The sequence below is a fragment of the Carettochelys insculpta genome, chromosome 12, assembly GCF_033958435.1.
Source record: "Carettochelys insculpta isolate YL-2023 chromosome 12, ASM3395843v1, whole genome shotgun sequence".
In the NCBI taxonomy this organism is placed as follows: Eukaryota; Metazoa; Chordata; order Testudines; family Carettochelyidae; genus Carettochelys; species Carettochelys insculpta.
The window spans coordinates 22,598,060-22,622,877 of record NC_134148.1 but is presented as its reverse complement, the minus strand read 5'-3'; the positions used below and the strand labels follow the sequence as shown (position 1 = coordinate 22,622,877).

General features: G+C 43.8%; 1 protein-coding gene across 2 annotated transcripts in view; it reads right to left on the bottom strand.

The window, feature by feature from the left end:
* Positions 1-403: 403 nt before the first annotated feature.
* LOC142019702 (tropomodulin-2) overlaps positions 404-24,818 on the bottom strand; it is a 57,637-nt gene continuing 33,222 nt past the window's right edge. Inside the window, exons 4-10 of one of the 2 annotated variants that reach the window (XM_075006891.1) lie at positions 20,217-20,339; positions 17,362-17,448; positions 11,704-11,834; positions 9,096-9,203; positions 6,855-6,998; positions 6,409-6,553; positions 404-4,232 (exon numbers count right to left, since the gene is read on the bottom strand). In XM_075006891.1, the coding sequence (XP_074862992.1) occupies positions 4,198-4,232; positions 6,409-6,553; positions 6,855-6,998; positions 9,096-9,203; positions 11,704-11,834; positions 17,362-17,448; positions 20,217-20,339 (773 nt within the window). In that variant the 3' untranslated portion in view covers positions 404-4,197. The remainder of the gene's footprint in view (positions 4,233-6,408; positions 6,554-6,854; positions 6,999-9,095; positions 9,204-11,703; positions 11,835-17,361; positions 17,449-20,216; positions 20,340-24,818) is intronic. The other variant, XM_075006892.1, reaches the window with a different exon arrangement.

Genomic DNA, 24,818 nt, shown 5'->3' with positions numbered 1-24,818 from the left:
TGTCCCTGTTTCCCGTTTTTTGTGATAGACTTAATCTGGGAGCTGTTACCTTTGAAAGGTCAGTAGCATGTATTTTGGCCCTGCCCTTTGGCCCTGGAGTGACATTTTCAAAAGTCCTTAAATGACTAAGGGATGTACAGTCCATTTATAAAAAATGACTCAGGCACCTTTTAAAGGTATTTAGGTGCCTAAAGATGCAGATAAGCCCCTGGCAGGATTTTCAAAAGCATCTATGTGCCTAATTCCCATTGAAGTCCCGTTTACTTGGGAGACAGAATGTGCAACTTGAATGGGTCTCAAGAGCAAATGAAAGCCAGGAGTGCAAGGGTGTGGAAAGATGCTTAATTCAGTGTCTCACTGTGACATTTCATTGATAGCCACTTAGCACAGCTGCAAGCAAACACAGAGCCAATTTCCTTATGAAGGTTTATTTATAAAAGCCAAGATGTTTGGGAGTCACTGCTATATATTCTGGTGATTCCCATTCCCTTGCGTAAAATGCACCACACTGTGCACATGCAATCATTTATGTTCCAGATCAAACATTTTCTTCTAGTGTTTTGTCACATACACTTTACGTTCCTTAGTGCACTCTACAACACTGAGAACTGTTAGGCCATACATATGATCAGATTTTCCATGGAAAATGGTATAAAAATACAAACAAAACCCAAACTATCAACATGAGCAGCAATGTACAAATGAGCTCAGTTACTCCTAGTTTGTTTTGTTTAGAAAGGGGACCTCTGTGTGCAGGTGTCAGAGCTACCTGACTGAGCATATGGAATCTGCTTGGAATTGTATTTAAAAATGACCTAGTTACATATTAACCCCCTTCATACTAGCAAAGGGGATTTTTAACTGGATTCTGCATTAAGGTTAATATTTAGACCTGTTTCTTCCAGGGCCCACCTCTAACTGCACTAGATTGGTTATAACTGTAGGCAATACATATGGTCTGTCACTATGCTCACTATAAAATGCTTAAGGCTAGATCATGGCCAGCCCTCCTGTGGGTGTGCAGTTAGAGGCAGCCCCTCTCACAGTTCCCGGGCAGGCACCTGGCACCACTGCCGTCTTTGTGCTTTCCTGTGACCAAGGACTGTTCTCTGCAAGTGCTCCCTGGGGTGCAACATGGGACAAGAAGGTGCAGAAGGGAGGCTCAGTTCTGACCCCAAGCCAGCTAGCAGAGCTGGCAGGCCAGAAAAGGGATGTCATGCACTGGGAGCGCTGGAAAGCTCCATTATACATAATGCCTCCCTGATGCTTTCCTACCCCACCCCTGTGTTATATGTCCCCAGGCAACCCCCCTGCATGGGCCTGGGCCTACTTATACAATCTGGCTCTTAATAGGAGAAACTGTCAAGTTGCTAAGAATCTGACTCTTAGAAAGAGATATCTGTTCATGGGGCCTGGAGGGTGAAGGGAAGGCGAGACAAGCAGCACTTCTGGAGCCCGTTCCCTTGTTTAGCCCTCCAAGTGCAATGTTACAAACTGTAGCTGACGCCTCACAATGGCTCTGCTCAGATAGACACAAGCTGCCATCCATCACACAGACATGCTTTAGAGCTGCTGCATGCAAAACCACTTTCATTCAGATGCTGAACAGAGGCTCAAGTCCTTGTTTGTCTTGAACACACCAGACCCCATTAAAAACCAAAACTGCTTAAAAATAATTATAACTTGTAAAAAAGAAAAAAACAGCCAGATGCACACAGGAACCCCATCCCCCCAAAAAACCTGAAGAAGGGAACAGAGATGACATTAGCGTGAGCACAGATTTCTTTTTGGGCTGAAGATTGTTCATATCAGAAATCTTTGGCTTTGAGGGTAGAGATACTTGAATCACATTTCTTCCCCCATATGGGACCTGAAGTTCAAACCCCAAATCATGGGCAAGTAGTTGTGACACAGGCACATAGCTCCATTGGTTTTATGGGTGTGTGCATAAGGATATGCACTCTCAGGACCATGTGAAAGAATTCAGTTTCCCTTTTTATTAGACTGGGTGGGTTGATGTCCATTCTCAGAGCAACTCCTGCCTGGGGATGGGGGAAACCCCACTGGTAATTCCACAAGGTCCTCTCATAAAATTTCTTTCCCATCCTTCCCTTGAGGAGGGGAGATTTCTAACCTTGCACTGAGGAAGTGAGATGGCCTTGAAAGCCCCTCAGAACCCTATACTCCTCAGGGAAGTCCATCACCCACTGGTCAGCTACCAATCCTAGGCTCAGATTCTGCAAAGCACTTATGCTTATCTGGAAGTCAACAGGATTTAAGTATGTGCCCAAGTGCTTTATACAACCAGGGCCAGGGTGCTGCTGTCCATCTTTCCCACTACACCCCTTTGGAGCAGAGTTGCCATTGGTCCCTTTTACAAAAGGCATCGTTGGCATGGAGGGTGAAATTACACAGCCTGAAATAGCACTGACTTGCAGGCAGGTTTCTGTTCAGGAGTCTGCCAGTTTCTGAGGAGAATATCCCACACATCCCGACTGCTCCTCTGGCTCTACCCCCCTTCTGATTTACAGACCCCAGCCCAATGTCTTCTGTGGGCTCAAAGATGTCAGAGCACCATTTGATCCTATTCCATATTTCCCTGGCCAGAAATCTATTGCCAGCACAAAGGCAGTGTGTAGGCCAGAAAAAGGGAAGAGAGGCTAATGCCTGAAGAGTACCACAGGATGTTCGCTCTGGTTGAGCACCATTAGCTTTCTGAGAGAGTTAGTACAGCTAAACCAGTTGACAGCATCCTTCCTTAATTCTTGCATTACATTTACATGATCAAAGTGACCCCTAGCTATTTAACAGACTCAGAAATAGGCAAAGACAATCTATATAGCTAGAAATTAATGTCTGATTCTAAAGAAGTATATACAATACAATGAAATTATATTGCAAACTAAATGCTTCACACAGTCTTTTGACAATACCCCACTGACTTGGTCTGATGCTGTTGCATGTTAGGCTTAACTGTTGCTGCCCAAGTATCTTCAATGCATTCAACACAATGTACAGAATTGTGGGTTAACACCTGGTGCAGCAAAGCATTGGAACACATGCTTAAGTCGACTCTTCTTCACCAACATGTTTAAACACTATTGCTAAAGTTCCACTGGAACCAGGCACATGCTCAAGCACTCTGTTTAACAGGAAATGAGTGTTGAATCAGATGCTAAAAATGTAAACTAGGTGACTGGTGCATGTTACTTTTCTGATTAGCTATCTACAGGTAGAACTGCTGCTGCCCTGGATTAAATACTTTACTCACTCTTTAGCAAACAGGTCCTGAGAACAATTCTGTCATTATACTAATAAATGCACAGAAATACCAGAAACTTAAAAAGTCAACAGTGTGACAGTGCAACATGAGCACTGCTTGCTATACTGGCTTCCATTAATGAGATCTATAACCGTAAACTCTGCATTCTGGTTTTTAAAAAAATTCCTCGGTGGATTAGAGAAATAACAAAGTGACATTGTTAACGTATTCTAGGCTTGGCAACACTAATATTTTTACTTTACATGAGGGAATAAGAATACACACATCAGTGTAATATTGAGGACGTGATCAGCCTAACTTAAACACCTGTAAACACAGGCTTTTACAATACTTACAAGTGCACCCTGCATCTGGATCCATACAAGTGGAACCCTGATGACATCAGCGGGGATCTGTACAAGAACAAGTTCCAACAGCACAAATCTGAATGCAGGATTGGGGCCTAAGGCCATGATCCAACAAACTGGTATTGGCATAAGTTGTCCCTCTTCACCCGAGCAGCCTGCTGACTTTAGTGGAACTACTGACACACATGAGGGCTATTCACATGCTTAAGGCATTGCAGGGCAGAGTGGTAAAGCCCCATTTAATATAGAGAATCCTTTATCAATGTAAAGTGATTATTGTCAACAGAGTTTTAAAAAGGGCTAGAAAAGATTCAATGTATGCTTAGCAGGACATACTTTAGGTTGTGGATATCAGCTTCACGTACTCCAATAACACAACCTATTTTCATACACATCGAATTAAACATCAAAGTTAAAAACAATTGTAATGGTTAAAGGGAACAGTAACGGAAATGAGCAATCTTCATTACAATGAATTTCCAGTGTCTTCCTTTCTGACCAGTGGATGTTGTGAGATTGCCATTGTGTCAATTGCCTTCAATACATCTTTATATCCTCCAAGGCATGCTACTGTCGCTCTCCTTCCACTCGCTTTTTACGAACTATGCCAGGAAAATCAAAAACATTTCTCAGCATTCACTTATTAAGCAGTTGAGCACACTTCTCAATGGGACACTATTTGGGACTAGCAAACTGTTGTTTGTACTTTTCTTTTCCAGGACTCAGACAACAGAGGTGCATAGTAGCTTCAACTCCCACGAAAAATCAATGGGGGGTAGCCCATCAGTATCTTCTAGGAGGTACAGGATTATGTCAAGAACTTGCACAGATTCATAGAGCTTAAGGTTAAAAGAGACTTATATCTCTAGTCTGAGTGACCATATAACCACAGAACACAGCCCTACTTATCTCTGTACTGAGCTCAAAAACTTGAGTTTGGCTAAAGCCTATGTTCTAGAAAGGCATCTTGTCTTGATATGAAAACTTTAAGCAGTGGAGAATCCACCCTTCCCCTGGGTATTTTGTTCCAATGGTTCATTTGAGATGCCATTGTATAATGTGTTTTTCAAGACCATTTTGCTTCAACTAAATTAATAGATACAGGTACTGTGGGCTGTATGCAAGTGCTAGATCCCTCTCTTTGGATTCATTAATGTGTGATATAACCCAAAATCAACATCCAATGGCAAGAGTTTCTCTTATGAGGTAACAAAATAAGTAAAAAAATCTGTTGTTCCACATGACAACACTAGATGCAAATTGCATAGTTGTGTGCTGTCTTTTTGGGAAACAACTCTGTATGAAAGAATCAGACTTTTTGTAATACAGTTTCTTGTGTTATTAGTACTAACAACCAGGAAAATGGTCCCAAAAGGAAACATTTTAGTTTCTGCATAGATCTCTGCATTACACAGACCGTTGGATAATATGGTAAATCTTAACAAACCCACAGATCAGCACTAAAATAGATTATTTGTGTGGGAGGTGTGGAGTAGTTTAATGAAGCACAGAGCAATGACATTATTCTATTGTGCCCTGAGCAGGGTTACTCTGTGTGATGTCTTATTCCCGTCACTACATTGGAGAAGTCCCCTGGCAGCACCCTGATACTTAGCAATGCACTGGGTGATACAGGCACATAGAAGGCGTGAAAAGACCTAACTAGCTCATGGTGCTAGCCATCCATAGCATTAGTTATTCCTCATCCTGTTCAGTCTGTACTGAGCCATCAGGCCAGATCAATGCTGTTCATACTAGATGGGGTTTGATGTTATCAAACTGCACTGGGATGCCTTGTTTGTGATACTGGGTTCATGGACTCATAGAATCCTAGGGCTGGAAGAGAATTCAGGTCATCGCATTCAGCCCCCTGTCCAAAGCAGGACCAACCCTAACTAAATCATACCAGCCAGGACCATGTCAAGCTGAGACTTAAAAACCTCCAGGAATGGAGATTCCACCATTGAGTTTCTGAAGTACAGAACAAAACAGGCAGAGCTGAACCAATACTTTTCATTGCAGCATGCCAGTAATGATGATGCCTGGCTATGAACTTCCTTTAATGCAAACGTGAACACTCCTGACAAACAGACATCATTACCCCAAAACCTTGCAATACAAGTGTCTGTTGTTTTGACTCAGGTTCCAATGTTTTGCTTTTCCAGATGTGGTTTTCTGAAGTATTCTATTGGCAGGCCCAGCCAAAGAGTTAGCAGGGCCCAAAGTAGTATGATGACAATGGGGCCTGGCAGTGCGTGTGGCCCAAGGTGGCACGCTGATAATGGGGCCCAGCCAGGTGGGAGTACAGGGCCCTGAAGGTGCAGTGCCCCAGACAACCTCCTTGCTCGCCTTGTCCAAAGCCAAGCTTGTCTATTGTGTTAAACAGAATGTGATATTTTGTCAGTGGAAAACAGGAGCGCTGACTGGATGCAAAGCAGGAGAGGCAATTGTCTAAATAATAAGGATGAGAGCTTTAATCAGCTTTTATCCCTCTGGGACCATTAGAATTTCAGAAATTGAAAGTATATCATAGGACTCCATAGGCATATTTAAGTATTGCTAAAGTATCTGCACTAAAGCACGGGATGCTAGCTCAGGTTTAATAAGTCCTTGCTGGGGAAGCTCAGACTGAAGTCAAAGGACTGAGAAAGGACTCAGTAAAAACTGATCAGGGACCTCAGGATCTGGCACTACTTGATTATGTTTTGCCTACCAAATGGGCAGGATTTGTCTTGAAAAAAAAAAAATCAAAAAAGCTGATAATGTGTCACATCTTACCGAGATCATTATTTTTAGTGATAGCTGCTGCCACCCTGGTTCTTGGCCCTTGCTTTGTGAACTGGTATCCAAATTTGAGAATCTTGGAGTTCTCCTCAAGCATCTGAGCAATCTCCATCTCTACAGCTGTCCCCAGCTGCTGCCTCTGTTGGGTGACACACAGTGAAAGGCCACGAAAATGTCTACTCACAAAACACAGAGTAGTTACATTCAGTAATGTGCTACAAACCGGAGGGAGAACTTCCTCTGAGCTTTCTTTTTAGGATTGGTCAGGATTGTTTTCTGTTGCTTAGCTGCATGTGCTTGGAATGAGGTGGAGAAAGGCTGATCCACAGGATTCAGCCGTGCTCTTTGACAGATCCCAAACCTAAAATATTATAGAAGAACATATGGAACCTACCTAGAAACTAAACAAAGCAGACACCAGTGTACTGCCTGCTCCTTACCTGGTTGTCAATTTTGATCTCTGTCAGGGTTTCATTCTCTTTAAGTGCATCAATAAGGGCCAGAATGCCAGCTCCAGTGATGAAATTGGATTCTATATTTAGACTCTTCAGTGTCTTGTTCACTTTTAACATATCAGCAAAAGCCTGAAAAGACAGGGAAGCGGTGGTATGCATTTGAAATTCCAAAAGCTTCAGATAACACCAAGAATCCAAAGTATCTTTTTGAGACTATGGAACATGAAACAATAATATTTTGTATGCAGAACACTTATGAAAATTTTCTTTAAAAAACCTGTTGTCAGACCTAAATAAATAAATAAAAACCCAAACAGCAACATATACAGCAAAAACAAAATGAAGTAATTTAATCAGGTATCATAGCAATGAACAAGTAACATTCTTTCTGGTGTTAATAACAGAAAATGTATACTTTGAATTCTTTTTCAAACACTCATGGCCCACCTGTGAGCTGCTCACAGAACAGCAGTGTTCCGGGGAACACAGTTTAAGAAACATTGGTCTAGAGTACCTAGAAAAGCACTGCAAACAGAGTCAGCGAGGAAGAATCTATTCCTAGATCAGTACAGGTTGTAACGCCACTGGGTACAGCCACAGGAGGCATCTGAAAAAAACCCTCCCTGTGCAGGTCACATTCACTCCACACTGGATTGGGAAAGATTAATCCCCATTGTGGGCTGAGGAAGCCACATCCCCTTTTCTCTACTGGGCATTCTCCAGGTGCTCTGGTATCAAAAGGAACAGCTCTGCTCAGTGGATGCTGACTGTTGGGGATGAAGGATGTGCCCTACTGGCTCCAGCCAAGGATCAGCTAAAACCAGAGGCTCTGGAAGCCACAGATGCTGTAATCTGGGGTGTGCAAACTTCTTTTTGTCAAGCCCCACTTTTTGTCCCTGCAGTTAGCAGGGCCCCTGCAACCTGTCTAACGTCATTTAAGCTGACGGAAATTTCGGTTATGTTCATACGAGGGAAAAAAGCCTTTATGCATGCGTAAGAAAATAAGCATGTAGAATGTCAATACGTTGCTAATCTGAATACACAGACATGAAAATGGTAATATAGTTCAACATTTTTAATGAGAGGGATGAGCCTGAGACCCTGCAGCCAATCATGCTGCACCCCCTTCCAAAATTTCATGCCCTCCCGGGGGCCCCGACCCCCACTTTGCTCATCCCTACTATAACGCAAGCAGAGGTACCTGAGGTACCTACCAAGACTTTGCTGTGCCAAGTGCCTCTGGGGACAGCGCAGACTGGGGAACCCAGTGACAGCAGAGACGTCCAGACCACAGCAATAGGAACTACAGTAGGAAACAGCTCAAGGAAATTAGCTAGTGGCCCAGTGAGTGACTCAGGAGTTCTGAGTCATGTTTCATTTGGAATCCACTGGCCCCACTGACTGCCCTGCTACTACCAAGGCCTGAGCTCGGGTCCAGTGGAGAGGGAGGGCCTGGACTCCCCTAGCAGCACTGCCATGCCCTCCTCACGTGTGGCAGCCCCCTTCCTAACTCATTTCTGGCCACTAGGCCTCACTGCTTTGCTGTGAAAGGCAAAACTATGTACTTCAGCCATTAAGCTTTATTGACCTGGCTTCCTGGGATTCAAGTTCTGAGTGTGGCTACCTGCTAACTTTGGCCATGGGGCTGTACTGCCCACCTACTAGGGGCGAATATATGGACTCCAACCAGTGGGCCTCCCTGCTCCACTGAGAAGGGCAAAATCTTTGGACCTTGGCTGCTAGGCCATATAGCCCCAATAATATGTGTGTGTGTGTGAGAGAGAGAGAGAGAGAGAATCTACTGACTTTAGCCACTAGGCATCACTGCCCTGTCAAGAAAAGGATTTATGGACTCAGGCCTCTAAGCCTGACTGCCCTATCTCCTGGGGCAAAAGTACTTATTAGAGCTGCTAGGACATACTGCCCTGCTAAGAGGGGCAACTCTGTGGTCACTGGCCCATTGGGCTGCATTATTGACTGTAGGCACTAGGCTTTAATGTCTGGCTGCCTGGGGCCAATTTATGGATAAGGGACAATGTATTTGCTCTGGCCATTAAGCTCCATTCACCTGGTGAGAACGCCAAATATATAGACTAGGATTAGGAATGTGACAGAGCACATTCGCCCCACACTGGATGGGGCTTTCTGCAACCCTGACATGGCCTTCTAGGGACAAATGCAGCCTTACTCAACAGTTCTTTCTTTCCAAGCCATGTTGCAACTTACAATAGCAACAGGATCATTGCTTCGAGTGGCTGCGAGGCTGAACTTCTTCACGTGGGTGTTGGTTTCCAAAGCCTTGGCAAATTCCTTCAGTGTTGGAATTGGAATATTCTACATTAAGACAAAACCCAGTAAACAAGATAGCCAATCACATCGCTGGACATTTATTTTGATGATTGCTACCTTAATTAACCCTTTATCTTAGTACAACTTCTGAGCCATGCCTCTACAAAGCCCATCATGACAGAGAAAATCACTTGCTCTGCATGTGGCTACCCTTGATGTTCGTTCAGTGCCTTGAGTAAGAGTGTCAAGGCTGTCCCCAACCCTTGCATTCCGAGTGCAGAAGGTGGGGCCCCCAAGAAACCTTAAAAATACCTTGCCTCTATAGGCTTCTGCTTAAAAGCTTCCCATGGTCTCAGATTTCCTGGCTTTGGGGGGTAGCTGCCACCATCCAAGCGAGAAAAAGCCACTTTAGAAGCCAGAAAGACACACTTGCGACGTCTCCCTGTAGGGTAACCCCAAGCTCTTAACCCCACCTTAAGAGAGAGCTTGAAAACAAAGAGGAAACAAACTGCAGTCTCTGATAACTGACCGCTCCGTCTTAGGCATGTAAACACAAAACATCTTACTGTTCAGGACCCCAAAAAATCAAATCATTGCCTTAAAAAGGTGATTCTATGAATAAAACAAAGAAGACATGCTTGTTAAGTAAACTTGGTTGCTATGTGTTGCAGAGCAACTAAAAAACGTAGATTAAAACGCAGAGAATTACTTCCCTGGGATCCAGTTTAAAAGTTACAGTGTACATCAGCCAGCCTGAGAAGTCCTGCACCAAAGCCAGAATAAAAAAATAGCTTGATTGCATCTGACTAAGTATTTCCATTCTACACACATATTTTTTATTCCCAGATTTCTCTCAAGGCATGGATATTACTGAAAACGTCCAAGCATGTTTTCAGACTTAAGCCACCTGTGTATCTCTCCTCTGGCCAGACAAAGGACTCACCCAGCAGATAACTGCTTCCATTAAAAAACCCCCTCTCTCTCCCCATTGGCTCACCTGGCTGCTCCCTAACACAGGACCCACTATCTCTAGGTTTATCCCTTCCCAGGTAATTTAGTCAACTGAGTACTGGTATGTCTAGAAAAGGCATACAAGAGCTCCCTTCCATCACAGAGAGCAAAATGCAGCCATCACCTTTTAAGCAGGGAAGGCCACAGTGAAAATACATTGTTCCATGCTGTAATTCGTACTCATTTCCAAGTGCAACATGAGCTCTTGCTGTCTGTCTCCAAGGCTGAAATACTGAAGAAGGGCCATAATATTCTCATTGGAGGGCCCCCTTCTTCATCACAGGCTCCAGTGTTCCCTGTATGCTGTGCACTTGTGCAGCCACTCAGGAGAGATTCAAATGACACTCAGATGATTAGCAGAGTGCCTGCAGCTATGTGTTTTGTTTCCACTGGTGGTGCACATTCACACCTGCTTTGGTGCACATAAAAGTGTATTCCACACATGGATGGGAAAGGTTAGAGGGAACGTTGATAGGTTCCCTCTTGCAGTCTGCCAAAACCTGAGTTTGGCCCCCTGGGATGGAGCACAAAATGTATCTGTTCAATCTGGCTTTTTAGCTGGGACACAAATTTGCTGTTGGCTGCCAGGAGCTCTATTAATTGGTTAAGGATTAGTTATGGGGTGTGAGCAGTGAGCTGTGGAATGGTTTGTTGGTTATATTGTAAGATCCTGGATAGTGCTTATTTTTTGCAAATTATGCTTGTGCCCAGAAGCAATGTGATGTGGGTGAATAACCAATCCATAAAGCCTTAGTACAACATGCAGTGTCAGCTGGGGCAGGAGCCTAAGTCTTGATCTGCAATTTGACTCTGGAGGTGAGACTGTTATCAATGCTGATAGAAAGGATACAATGAATCAACTCAACAATTGTTAAAAAATTACTTACATTTTGAAATGAGAAAGGGGGCAAAAATAATGAGTGGCTGTTTGTCACCACCGCTGAGCTCAAAGCAAACACTCACAAAGCTTTGTCCGATTCCTAGATCCAATCAGTCACTCTAAACTGTGCAGCCAAAGTCTACTTCTCCAGCTCAGCGTAAGTGGGGGATGGTTGGAGTCCAAGATTCCCCACTTCTCTCTTTTCATCTGTGAGCTAATTAAATTACATCAACAATTGTGTGGTATCCCCAGGGCTGGAACTGGAGTATTTGGGGGACAGGGTTGGCTGCACTCTCTGACTTGAAGTGGCTTCCATTTTATACAAGGGTTATAGTTTGGGTCACTGGCTCTCAGCAGCTCCAGTATACAAATTAGGCCAGCTCCCTGGGTGCTCTCTGAGGTATCTGGCTTTACAAGCTGTTAAAGAAATGAAGGAAGATGAGAACTCTTACTTGGAGTTCTAACTGGCAGATAATTTGATGTCAGGTATGGGTCACCCTTGGAACTACTGGGACATTTCTCATGTGCCCCTCTTTCTCTCCCAGGTATTCTGCTCCTCCCTATTGTAAATGCAACACCACATTTGAAGACAAAGCCCCATGCAGCTACTTTCCTGCAGCAAAGAGAATGAAGCCACAACCCCAACCCAAATACCTTTATGTTGTTCAGATTGACTTCTAGGAGGGTAGGGTCGTTTGCTTTCATCCTTTGCAAACTTGCTTCCACATTGGTTGGATTAGGTGGCTCCTCAAAAATTGGCTTGACCTTTTCACCTTTGACCACATCTGAAACACAGGATCTAATTAAATATTGAAAAGATGCACATACATCATCAAAGAGAAACAGAATTAACAAAACTCTCACTTATGCTTCTCTTCTGGCAAGCTGGATGTTAATATCCTTGCTGTAGTAAATCCCATTTCTGTGGTGATTACTTGTGAGAAAAGTTCTCTCTAAATTTTTTTCTCTCCATGTACAGAATAAATTTTGTTATGTGCACCAAGGTACATAGAGATGTGTACCACCGTATATACATATACTGCCGGCTGTGGGTACCCTGCTAATCAGCTGGGCAGCACCTGAGTGTCTCCTGGGTGGCACTCAACTTACAGGGAACACTGCTTGTGAGCGATGGAGCACTATATAGGCAGGATGCTGGATTTCTGACTAGCTTTTCCCTGAGATGCTGATGCTGTTGTAGCATGTAAAGAACATTGTCACATTCAGTTGGCTCCCCCACTGTTATTAGTTTATGCAGCTATACACGAGAAAGGAAGTGCAGATAGCGTGAGGAGATGAACAATTATTGTGATACACTTTAAAATGTTTCTTTAACCAATTTGTGGGAAATAGTAAAAAATATTTTTCTCCAGGGGTCACCTTCTAGCAGACCCATTAACCTGGCCAGATAAAGGTGACGTGCAGTGAGTGGTATGAAATTCACTGTGGTGCGTGCACTGGTGTTAGACACCAAATTGTGACTAGTGCTATCCTCTGTCTCCACCACTCTTACATCTCTGTGCAGGGGCCAGCTACAAGGCCTTTCAGAGTGCAGGCCTTTCTCTTTCCTAAAGCCCTTGCAGTGTCCTTGCAAGGGGTAGGAGTCATGGGAGGGTGTGGCCACACATCACTTGTCTCTCCTCACTGGCCTGTAGAGCTCGCTTGGCATGGAGGAAGGAGTACACTGCACATCTTCCAAGTATGGTATAGATTGGGGTGGCAGGGAGATACTGGCCACAGGCTGGATCTGGCCCGCCAAGCTGCCCAGTTCAGCCTGTGAGCTGCCTCAGGCACAGCGTAGCCTGCCGCTGTTTCAAGCGGCTGCATGTAGCACTGATCCCACCCCCTTGCAAAACAGCTCAGCTCCCATTGGCTGGTTTACAGTTTCTAGCCAACAGGAACTGACAGATTTTTGCCACGGTGTGGAGGCAGCATATGAACCTTCTCCCCTGCCTCCAGCTTCTGGAGCGGAGAGTTACATGGAATGGGAAGTAGTTTTTAGCTGTCTAGGACTGCAGAGAGCCTGACTCAGAGGGCTACTGGCTGGGAGCCACCCAGGTAATTTTCCCAGCCAGAGCCTGCCTCTGGCACTCCATACCCTCCCTCTCCACAACCCTCTGTCCCCTCCCCACTCCCTTCCCTCTACCTCACATAACCCCAACACTCTGACCCTCCCCCGGTACCCACACTCCCTACCAGACCCTGCTCTAGGTCACATCTCAAACCATTGAACTCCCTTCTGCATCCCAGTCCTGTGCCCTGGATCACAACCCCCTCCTGCCCTAGGACATAAGCCAAACTCTACACCCACTCCGGCATCTCGGGCCCCTGTCCCAGGTCACAACCGCCTCCTTCACCCAAACTTCCGCCCAGACCCTGCACCTCCTCCTGCATCCCAGTCTCTCACCACACGTTCCCTTCTGCCCCCAACCTCCACCCCAAGATCTGCACCTCCTCCATTAATACCATGGAAGAGTGCAGCCCTTGACAAGTTTCCAAATTCTTGGAGTGCCGCACCCTATCAAAAATATTGCCCACCCCAGTCTAGATTGAGCTGCTGTGCTCTGCTAGCGTACTGTCAGGAGGAGTCTCTGACTGCAGAGTATCCCTTTTGCTTTCCCTTCCAGCTAATCTAATGAACACCTATTTTTCTTCACATTAAAATAAACCCAAACCCATACTGTGCCCTCATCCCCCATCACTGTCCTGAAGTGGGACCCATGAGCTACGGTGGCTCACATACTGCCTTTTCTGAAGATCTTTATGATCTGAAAGTTCTGCCTGGCTGTAGCCCCATCACCAGAAAGGAGAGAGAATGGTAGGCAGGCGGCATTGAAGGACTCCTGGGGTCAGCTAGAAGTTTTGTCCTGAGACAGAGTGAAGTGGAGGAGACTTGTAGATGACCCATACTACAGCCAGAGTACAAGGGTTTAAGTAAGTATGTACAGTGAAGATCTTACAGGCACAATCAGGTTAGTTCCATATGAGATCTGTCTTTGAGAAGGGAAGTGTGTTAGCTTATGGTACTTGACCAGTCCCGAGCTGTATCACTAGGGACAAATTCTGTCCTCAGCTTTATGTGCAAAGCTCCCAGTGCAGTTACTCTGAGCCATCCATATGCACCGGATTCTGAGGGAAGCACTAAATTTATTGCATGGGATATAAAAAAGCTATATTGAAAAGAATATTGTTATGGTCCTGCCATAAAGCCTGCAAGGGAAAATGAGCTTGGGAATATATTTATTATGTTCAGAGAAAGTGCCCGTTCCTTCTAAACAGGCAGTATTAACATCAAAGACTATGATGATGAAGCCCCTTAGCATCCATCTCCATCTCTGATATTAGCAGCCCATCTATAAATTCAATTAGCTCTTGCAAAATTGCAGCATCCACACATTCTAAATAATAAAACTATCAAAGCATGAAATGCGGTTCTCTGCCACCACTGTGATTTATGAAGACTTTGTGAGTCCTGGCTCCAAAGAGAAACAATTTTTAATGTTGGCAGCCATGTACTGTAAAAGAAAATTGTTCATTTCAGGAGATGCATAAAAATCATAGCATACAACACAATTAATATCTGTAATTCCCTAGCTTATAATGGGGGAGATGAATAATAAGCCCTGCCCACCCAAGCTGGTACAGCCAAGAAAGGAATGTGCTACTGAACACAGCTGTGTTTAAACATGGTTATTTTATAGTGCAGAAAACAATTCCTAGTCACGTCCTATGTGTTCAAAGGTGGACATTTACATATATTTCCATGGGGTGCAATGGGTGACATTCACCCTGGGAAAAGCCAACGCAGCAATGAAATCACACCTAAGCTCTTAGGAGAAGTTACGTGTTACATAAACCTTGAGCTTGATTTCACTGAGCAAATTCTAGCCTTTTTGCTATGGAGCGCGTTCAGTCCACATCCCACAGGACTTACCATATGCTTCCATAAATATTCCAGTATCAGCCTTCACAGACAGTTACTGATGTTGTTAGAGATTGCTAATAAATGCACTTGGAAAATTCACCACCTTTTGGATTCAGACTAAAAATTACAGCAACCTATTTTTGCATGTCTGACAGAATTCTACTATCCTGAAAGCCCAACGACCAGCCACTGAAGGACTATTTGCAGTGAGATCATAACCTTGTCCAAGGTATATTCATCATGTTTTACATCTTAAAAAGTTAGCAGTGATTTTTCTCCTTATGTTGTGCTCCCTGCCACTGCCTGTGAATTTTATGTTATTTCTTTAATTGAGGAACTGTTTTCTCACATTAACAATCAGCTCTTGAGACGTGTTCCCCCCTTTGGCTGAAAAATTACACTTAGTGAGGAAAAGTTATTGCTTTTGGACCAAGGAACAAAGTAACTGACAAAGCAACTTTCTGGTTGTTTAAATTTGTGACTGGAACATAGTTTAGCAAACCCACATAGTTGATATTTTAACCCAATACCACAAAAATAATCTCAAATGTATTTGAATTAGTAAAATAAGCAGTTCCATGTTCTGGGGTAGCCTGAGATTTGCTGAGCTTCGCACTGGGGAGGATTGCAGAGCTATCTCAATCTGGCTACAAGAGCTCTCTGAGTGGTTGTGTCCTGCCTACCTCCATGTCCTCATCTTGGGTGATCTCTGCTCACATGTAAGGGAGGAGATTAAAAGTCCCTGCTGACAACAATTGCTATTTTCCCAGCCCCTACAAGAAGGGAAGCTTGAGGCTTCTTGTGTAGCTGCCTCCTCCTGTGTATTCAAGCAGGAGCCCAGCACAATCTAGCACTGAAATGCACCAGCAGACCCAGAACTGGAATCCTGGATATGAACATCCCTGAATCCAGGATATGCAAGGTATTGAATCCAAACTGTGCAGTATCTCCCTAACTTTGATGACAGCCTGAGCCAAACCCTGGGAGCAAAGAACTGCAAACATTAGAGAAAGTTCAGGTCTAGATCCAAACTCTGCAACTCAGATCATCTATGATGAAAAGGAATTTATATGATTTGGGTGCTTAGGATTTGTTAACAACTAAGACTGTTATTATTTTTCCGAGTGCTTAGACCTCCTGCAGAATGGACTTAGCCATGTGCAGAACACAACAGTGAAGTAATATAGTATCATTTAAAGTGTACACTATATTATTTTTCAAGTCCAACAAAAAAGCACAAATGACAGGATAATTTCCCAAAAGCAGTAACAGGTATGACAGGATCAGCCCCACAGGAGAGAGAGGGGCCAACTCCCTTGCTAATGAGAGGCGGATTGCTGCAGGGCAATCAGGAGCAGCTGAAGGCTGTTAAAGGCCTGTGGGGGGCTTTTTAAAAGCTGCCCCAGGTAGTGTGTGTGTGTGGGGGAGAATTGACACACAGAGAGCACTAATTGCTGTGGGGGGAGGGGAACAATAGACACACAGGGAGAGCACTAATTGCTGGGGGGCGTGGATGGATGGACGGATGGATGGACGGATGGACGGACAGACAGACACACGCACACATAGAGTACTAATTGCTGTGAATGTGGGATAATTAGGGGAGGGAGCCCAGAGGGAGTATAGTTGGACTCCCACCCCAGAACATAACTGCTAGCCTGACCTCAATGAAGGGAGAGGGCTACCAGCTCCCAAGGCTGGTGAGGGTAATGGGGGCAGTTGCCACACAGGGAAAGCAGTATTCTCAAGTACCCTCCTCACAGTGCTGAATGCTGCTTGGTGGAACTGACATACTGTGAACAGTGCTAGAAACACTCTGCATCAAGTTGTACAGACCTGGAATTCTCTCACTTGTGGATAGTAGCCAGTTAGTGGCCCACAGCTGTCAGGGTACACAAACATATATACTGTGATTGGATGAGATAGTCTGATCTGCCTAATGATCACATGATAACTTCTCAGTAATTCTGCAGAAGCCAGTGTTCAGCTTACTCCATTTAGAGCTTCACGTCCATATGCCCAAGGATGAATGGAGACATAGATGCCTAGTCTGTATCTCGAAGATACAGACTAACACGGCTACCTCTCTGATAGATGCCTTAGCTTCCCATTTCAGTCCCACTCCTCTCTACCATCTCTGTAGAGCATTCCTTGCTTCTGGAGAAAGCTGTGCTCGCTGCTGGAGTGATTTGTGCAGCATGCCATTGATTGAATGATTTTTTTCCCTTTAAATGATGCTTAATTTAGGAGTGCCTCCTCATGATGACTGATGTTGGGTTAGTCCATGATTGTTCCAGTGACACTATATTGATTAGACCAACAACTCTCAATATGTATATAACTACCTAAGGGCAAAAGCAGACTGCAGAGGAAATCCGTTTACTTACTTCTCACATTTCCTTTTCCATCTTTACTGCTGGTGCCTTCTTCATCAAACTGGGGGTTGTTGACCATGTTGTGCACTCCAAGAACAGCTGTAAATATGAAAATGCCAGTAGCAGAAGCTAATGTTAATACAGTTTGCAAAAGAAACATGCCCTTTTACACATTCCAATTTAGTTCCCTAATTAGATTACCAACCAGAGAGTTGTTATTGTCTTGGGTCATAAGTGTTCATAGGTAAGGTTTGTTAACCTCTGATACTACAAGCTGAAAGTTGGGAGAAATTGACTGTAAGTTCTCTCCTCCAAGTGCACCAGCGGTGCATGCGTATGTGTCTGTAACGCATTATGCTTTTATTCATATATGCACATCATAGTCATCCTGGAATTATTTAGGTGCTAAAGTATGGAAGGGACAATAAAACATTTAAACATAATGGAAGAGGCAGCAATAAAGATTACTACAGGACCTGGAAATAGACTGATGAAAGAAACCAGACTTAAACAAAAGAGGCAGCCAAGAAATATTACCATAATACAGAGGCTGTTTCCATGGCATTCTATCAGAAACAATGTAACAGTTAGGTATCTGTGTGGACCTGGGGAATGCTGTCTATTTTGTACAGGTATCTATGAATCAAGAAAGAATACTCACCTCTTCAGTTAGCGTCCCCATACACAGACATTGAAGAGAATGACTATTTACAGATATCACATGATATTACACTGCCATTGTGAGCTATTGCAACCCCTTGGTTAGTAGGGCCATTTTAAAACCATATATTAGTCTTTATTTATGGTCCACATTCTAGTACTGTGGGTTGGGTCCTGACTACAACTGAGCAAAAACTGGAATTCCCATCCCAGGTCAAAGTCTGATATGTCTGCATTTGTTTTCGTTGAATGCTGTCCTGCTCTCATGCAGCTCCCATGGTTCTGCAGAGGGTTTGGACAGGTGTGAGACTGAGGTGCCTCATGGGAAGCGTAGTCTCACAAAAGAGCTCAGCACACAGGAGAGAATGGGGACATGCCCTTTCTAAATTACAACTCTTCTGCTGCAATGAGGCACTCCAGGCAGCTGCAATTTAATGTTGAACTGACTCAAAACCAAATGTTTCAGTTCAGTTCAACAAACTGAAACATTTTTAGATTTTCCCAGTGCATTTTTTAAAAAAAATCAGTAAAGTTTAATTTTTCCAATGGAAAATTTTAATTCACTGAAAACTGAACTTTCTGGTTTTAAAAAAAAATAATTTCCAATGGAAAATTCACAAAGTTTGTGAAAACAAGCAAACAGCCTAATGTACAGCCACATTTTGTCCTTTGTCTTTTCATTCACACTAGTGGCATCAGTGCATGAAATGAGGGTAGATTATGGACCAGAAACTTTGTAGGTACAGGTTGAACCCCTGTAATACGGCACTCTGTCATCTGGCAACATCTGTAATACAACATGATTTTAGCTCGCCAAATGATGACTTATCATGGGTGTGGCCAAGTTTCCCATGGTCCCATAAAGTTTGTGTACAGCCACAGTCCTGGCTCTCAGGGTTCTGTGCTGTTATTTAGCTGCCATTTACCCCTAAATGTCTTCTAAAAACCCAGGGAACAGTGGAAGTACTGGTAATGTGCTAGACAATCTTGACCTCCCATCATCCAGCATATTCGCTCATCCAGCACTGGTCCGGTCCCGAGGGTGCCAGACAAGAGAGGTTCAACCCATAGCATTCTTTTGTAAGATGCACATTGGATGTAGGTGGTCAGTGTTCTGTTTGTTTGAAATATGTTTGTGGATAAACAACATTGTGTCTTTTACAACATAGTGGCCGTGTCTACACTAGCCAAAAACTTCGAAATGGCCATGCAAATGGCCTTTTCGAAGTTTACTAATGAAGCGCTGAAATACATATTCAGCGCCTCATCAGCAAGCGGGCGGCTGCGGCACTTCGAAATTGACATGGCTAGCCGCCGCACAGCTCATCCAGACGGGGCTCCTTTTCCGTCTGCTCATAGGAATAAGGAGACTTCGAAGTAGTCAGGGGCCTTTCGAAAAGGAGCCCCATTGGGACGAGCCACATCAATTTCGAAGTGCCACGGCCACCCGCATGCTAATGAGGCGCTGAATATGTATTTCAGCGCTTCATTAGTAAACTTTGAAATGGCCATTTGCATGGCCATTTCAAAGTTTTTGGCTAGTGTAGATGTAGCCAGTGAAAACAGATGCAAATGTTCTGAATGCTACTGAAGGCCAAATTCTAGAACATGTTGCGCACCTCCAAAGATATTGTGGGATTTCAATTCAACGAACATGAAAAGACACTGAGGGCATATCTACTCTGGCATGGTGGTGTGAGTCTCAGCTTGAGATGACATACTGCTGCTAAGTGTCACCAAGCTAGCATGATAAAAACAGAATGTAGCAGCATGAACAGCCAACCACCTCAAGAATATCCCTAGGGTCTTGAGTAGGTATGTATCTGGGGCACTTAGCACTCCTGACATTCAGTTGTTAGCATTGTAGCTTGATGGTAGCTAGCACAGGTGCCTCCTCAAGCTGCAAATCACATCCCCAGCCTAAAGTGCATACAACTCAGTGCATTAGCTATACCATTAGAACCAGGAAGGGCTGAACCTATATTCGCACTTATGCACCTGTGTTTGCTCCACATTCTAACCTCTGCACATTTTTGAGGCTTAAATTTCACAATGACTTAAAAACAGGGAGAGTGTAGAGAGGCAGAAGATAACATGGCTTCATCAGTGTAAGACTAGCACTTGCTGTGACAACTCAAACCCCTGGTGGAAGGGCCGGGCAGTACTGGGTTGAAGAAGACTACATAATTACAAACATATTAACTAACCTGCAAGGTCATAGAGCTCAGTATCCGAGGCACTGGCCAGGGCTTCTTCTAATTCTGGCTCCAGAGTCACCTTCTCCTCGGTGTGGGTTACTATAGGCTTTTCTTTAGGGACAAATATTTTTCCTACAGGAGGAAAAATGCAAAGTGTAATTGAATTCCTAGAACATTTCATCCCCATCCTGCCCATACACGAAGGAGACCTCTGTAAACGGTATTGTATTCCAAGTATGTTTCCCCATTCATTTCTACACCTTCAGCACATTTCTACTGTATGTTGGGGTAGTTTATTTTTGTGGAAGAAAATGTCCTAAAGTCTATATTTTAGCTTGGGTAACTCCTGTGTCTAATGGCACATGAGGCAGCCCATTCTTCCCACTACTGTCTGCCTCAAGAAAGATATTTGATCCATGGTAAGATGTCTCCTTGATGATTACATTCTTTTTTTATTTATTTCTTTTACATCTTCTCTTCCCTCTTGGGGGGATCTAATCTTCAGCAAAGCTTGCAGGCCTGGCAATTGTAAGGGAAGGACAAAGGAGGCAGTTGCTCCCAGGTCTGGCATGTGTGCTGCTCCAGCTGCATTTGTCTCTGAGGGACTTGGGGGACCACTGTTGCAGTGTGGGTAGTGCTTAGAGCTAACTGCCCTTGACCCCGCCCATTCCATTCCTGGCCCTGCCCCTTGCAGGGGCTCGGAGCCAGGCCCTCTCCCTCCTTGCCCCGGGGCACAGAGTGTCTGTCAGCACCACTGATAGCTTGTGCTTCTGCCATTGGGTAACCTGATGAGATGGCCAAACCACTGTAGCCATCTCTGATTACTGAGTCTCCAGTCTGCTGCCATGTGCAACGTGATGTTTCCACACTGCTCAGACAATCTCACCAATGAATTGCCAAGTTCTTAAACAATAGGGGTGGAATGCAGTCAGCTCCTGTTGTGTACTTCTATTGTCTGCTACATTTCCAAGGCAAACGGTAGCATTGGAAGGGTGGTATACTATAGAATCTCATGGTAGTGTGTAGATGTATCTTCTTACTCTTCAGATGTTGACAAACTGGGGAAATATTCATTGGTTTGTTGATTCCTGCCATCGCTCTGTTAGTGAGCAGACCATTAGCAGATATTGTACCTCAGAAATAAATAATGTCATCAACTCATCTGTCTCTACCAGATACTCATTTGACAGGGCTGACAACGTTGTCTCCTGCCCCCATGATCTTAGTTTTCTGCGTACCAATGTAAAGTCCCACTTTGACCATTTCTGTTTTTATCATCAAGGAGGTTTTTTTTTTCATTCCAACCAAGCTGGTATCCTATTATATCCTTTGCCACATCTAAGTCTCAGGTATTTTCTCTTGTCCAAACAATCTCAGTGCTCTCGGAAGGTGCTCCATCATTGTTCTAATCACAAAATGTCGAAGTCTACAAAAATGCACAAGTGAAGTAGTGATATATACAACCATGCCTTATGCCAGGAACAACCTTAAACCTATAGATCTGAAGAGTGAAAGCCACAGGTGGATGATATTCAAGACCAATGGCAGCTTTTCAAAGAAGCAAGTGTTGATAAAGCCAGGACTACAGTGAGGGTGAGAAGATGTAAGAGAGAAGAATAATTCCAACCAGTTCACGGAGGTTTGCTGAAGAGGGAAAAGAATTGAGGGAGAAAATTCAGCAACCATTGAACTGCAGCGAGAGTACTAGGCTGCAGACAAAGGCAAGGAAGTTAAAATATCAGCCAGAAGGGAAAATGGACAGAAAACAAGTGAAAGAAGCTGAGGGGGCATACAAGACAGAGAGGTCTAAAAAGTTTTTTTCTAGAATCTAAGTAATTGACATCACAGTTCTTGAACAGTTGTGGCACTGTGATGAGGTCTAGCCACGGATATCCAGATCCACAGATAGACTTTTCTGTCTGCACAGGGCCCCATTCATAAGAACTCTACCTCTGCAGTGGACATTGCAAACCTTCTGGATAACTTCATTTCAAGAACTGACCAATGAGAAAAAGCGTTTTCTGCCTCCTGAAGAACACAGCAAAGGAAGGGGCCACATTTGTTTTAATTTTAGAAAAATTTGCTTTTGAGGGCTGTAGATCTTGTAGAATATAGTGCTTGAATTTTTCCATATTCAAAAGAGTATTAATAGAGTTGATACGCTTAATTAAATATTTTTCGTATGCGAGTGTTATTCTGCAATATAAAAAAGCTCTTAAATGCTTACTGTTTCCAGTCCGATTTTACATAACTTTAAAAATACATATTGGCTTACAAGGCAGATGTATGAGGAGGCCAGACTTGGACCCTTCTGGACACCACTAAAAATTAGACACACCTGCCACCCCAGCACAATGTGTACCATGCCTGCAGCTGTGCTTGTTCATGGTCTAGTCCCTGACCCTTTTTTCAATCTGCTTCCAGCCTCTGTTCCCCTCTGGCTCCAGACTTCTGGCTTTGATTCCTGGCTCCACCTCTGTCTTATGGCACTCATTTACTGTCTGACTCTGGCATGTGACTTCTGTTTCACTGATACTGACCTTTGGCTTTTTTCCTGGACTCTACCCATCCTGAACCCAGCTCTAACTGGTAGGCTGAACTCCTGCTTCCGCATTAGACATGGACATCCCCCATGGCCTGGTCAGCTATAAGAGGGGACATTCCTATCTGTACCCAGAAAAGTGTTTGGCATTATGCTTTTGACTAAGATACAAACAGCTATTGATAAAATCGGTACCTTGCACTGTCAGAGGTGGTGATTTTTAAGCATTCACTCTGGGCACTAACTTGTCTGGGTGTAAAACCAGGCCAGTGTTGAATGCTAATCCCATGCATGTGTGAGTCTGCTTAAGGACAGTGCTTTCTGAGGAACGGAATGGAACGGAATTCAAAAAATCCCTCTGCACAGGAACCTTGCGCTGAACAGAAGCCTGCTCAAGGGCACATAATCTGTGAAATCATCCACAGGGATGGCACTGCCTCTTTCAGGAGCCCTGTGGCTATTTTATTTAATCCAGTGTTCAACGGGTAGTCCATGTAAAGGACACTTCCCAAGGCCCATATGCTAATTCGAGGACCACAGGGCACAAACCCAGGAGTGAAGCAGATGTGTTTGCTACTTCTTCCCATGAGGTAGGACCATTATTGAAGCTTCTCACACAGGTTCCAGGGAGAAGGGGAGGATTTGATTCTCCAACTAACTGCCTCTGTATAATTTCCAGCTTTCCCAAAGGCATTTGGTCCCTTTCTGTCTCATCAGTCAATCATATGGGGAACTTGAGCTCAATTTTCCACATGTTCTCCAGAGACCAAGTAGTTTCCCTGCCACAAACCCTTGTACAAGCTACCCTAGACCCTTTTGATTCTCCCCTATTGTACACTGGCCTTTTATAGGCATTAGCAAGTATTTCCAGGTAGCTTTTCTCAAAGGCCAAGATGATCAACCTCTATGGTACTTTCAGTCTGTGACAACTGCATCAGAAGAAATCTAGGCCACTTTCATGGGGACCTGGCCAGCACTGAAAGCCAAATCACTAGCTTATGTTGTATTCACTGCTATATTCATCTGGACTTTGAAAACCTACAACTGGCATTAACTGCAGTGAATAATACCACTGATCTGATAAATCAGTGATTCCCAGTTTGCTACTGTTCATACTGCTTGTAGACTCATTTAGCCGTATAGTTGAGCAGTTCCCTCTGTCCCTTAGCCCTAAACAACTAAATTTTTACCAGGCTTTAAATAATTTCTTTGTACTGAGACTGCAGTGACCTCTGGATACAAGTGGATCTGGTCCATTTTCACTTTGAAATTGTCTCATTTCCTGCAGCTCTTGACACAGAAAATGAAATGCTGGGCCTATATCTGGGCTTTTTTGACACTGTTCCATAACAGTTCTATTTTCATTTGCCATGAATGATGCCATTTTGTCACCATAAATGAATGTTCTTCTGATATTGCTCCTTTCAATTACACATTCTTGTGCCTTTTGCTTTTCAGTAGCTGCATGCTTCTGTGACTTAAACCTTTTTCCATTACAGTCCCAATTACCATTTTTAGGCAGATAAAATATTCAGATTCATTTATCTCTTCCAGCAAGTCTGTCTGCAGCAGTCTCTGTACCGTCAGCTCCCATGAATGAGTTGAAAGACTGAATGGGCTCAGAAACTCTTGAAATGAAATTGGAGACATACAGTAAATGGTGACTGGCCCAGAAGTTCACTTCCATTCTTTCACACAAACACTTTGGTTCTTTAAAGGTGACATCTTATTATGGAAAATCTCATTCTACAGGATGAATTGCTTAAAATGCCCGCTGGCATGTGAATGATTAAAAAAAAAAACTGTGTGTTTCTATCACACATTCTACCCAAGGATCTCAGACCACTTTTAAGGCATAAATGTGTTTCACCCTAAGCACATGCCTGTTAGGTAGATATGTATCTTCATTTTACAGATGACATGATGCAGACACATCTCAGCAATATCAAAGAAAACAGGTAAGTACTAGTTTTGTGTGTGTAGTACACAGAAAAATTCTTGCAGCAAGAAATGTTTCCAAATGAAGGCATAGGCATGGGAACTAGAGATACTGGGGGTGCTAGGGACCC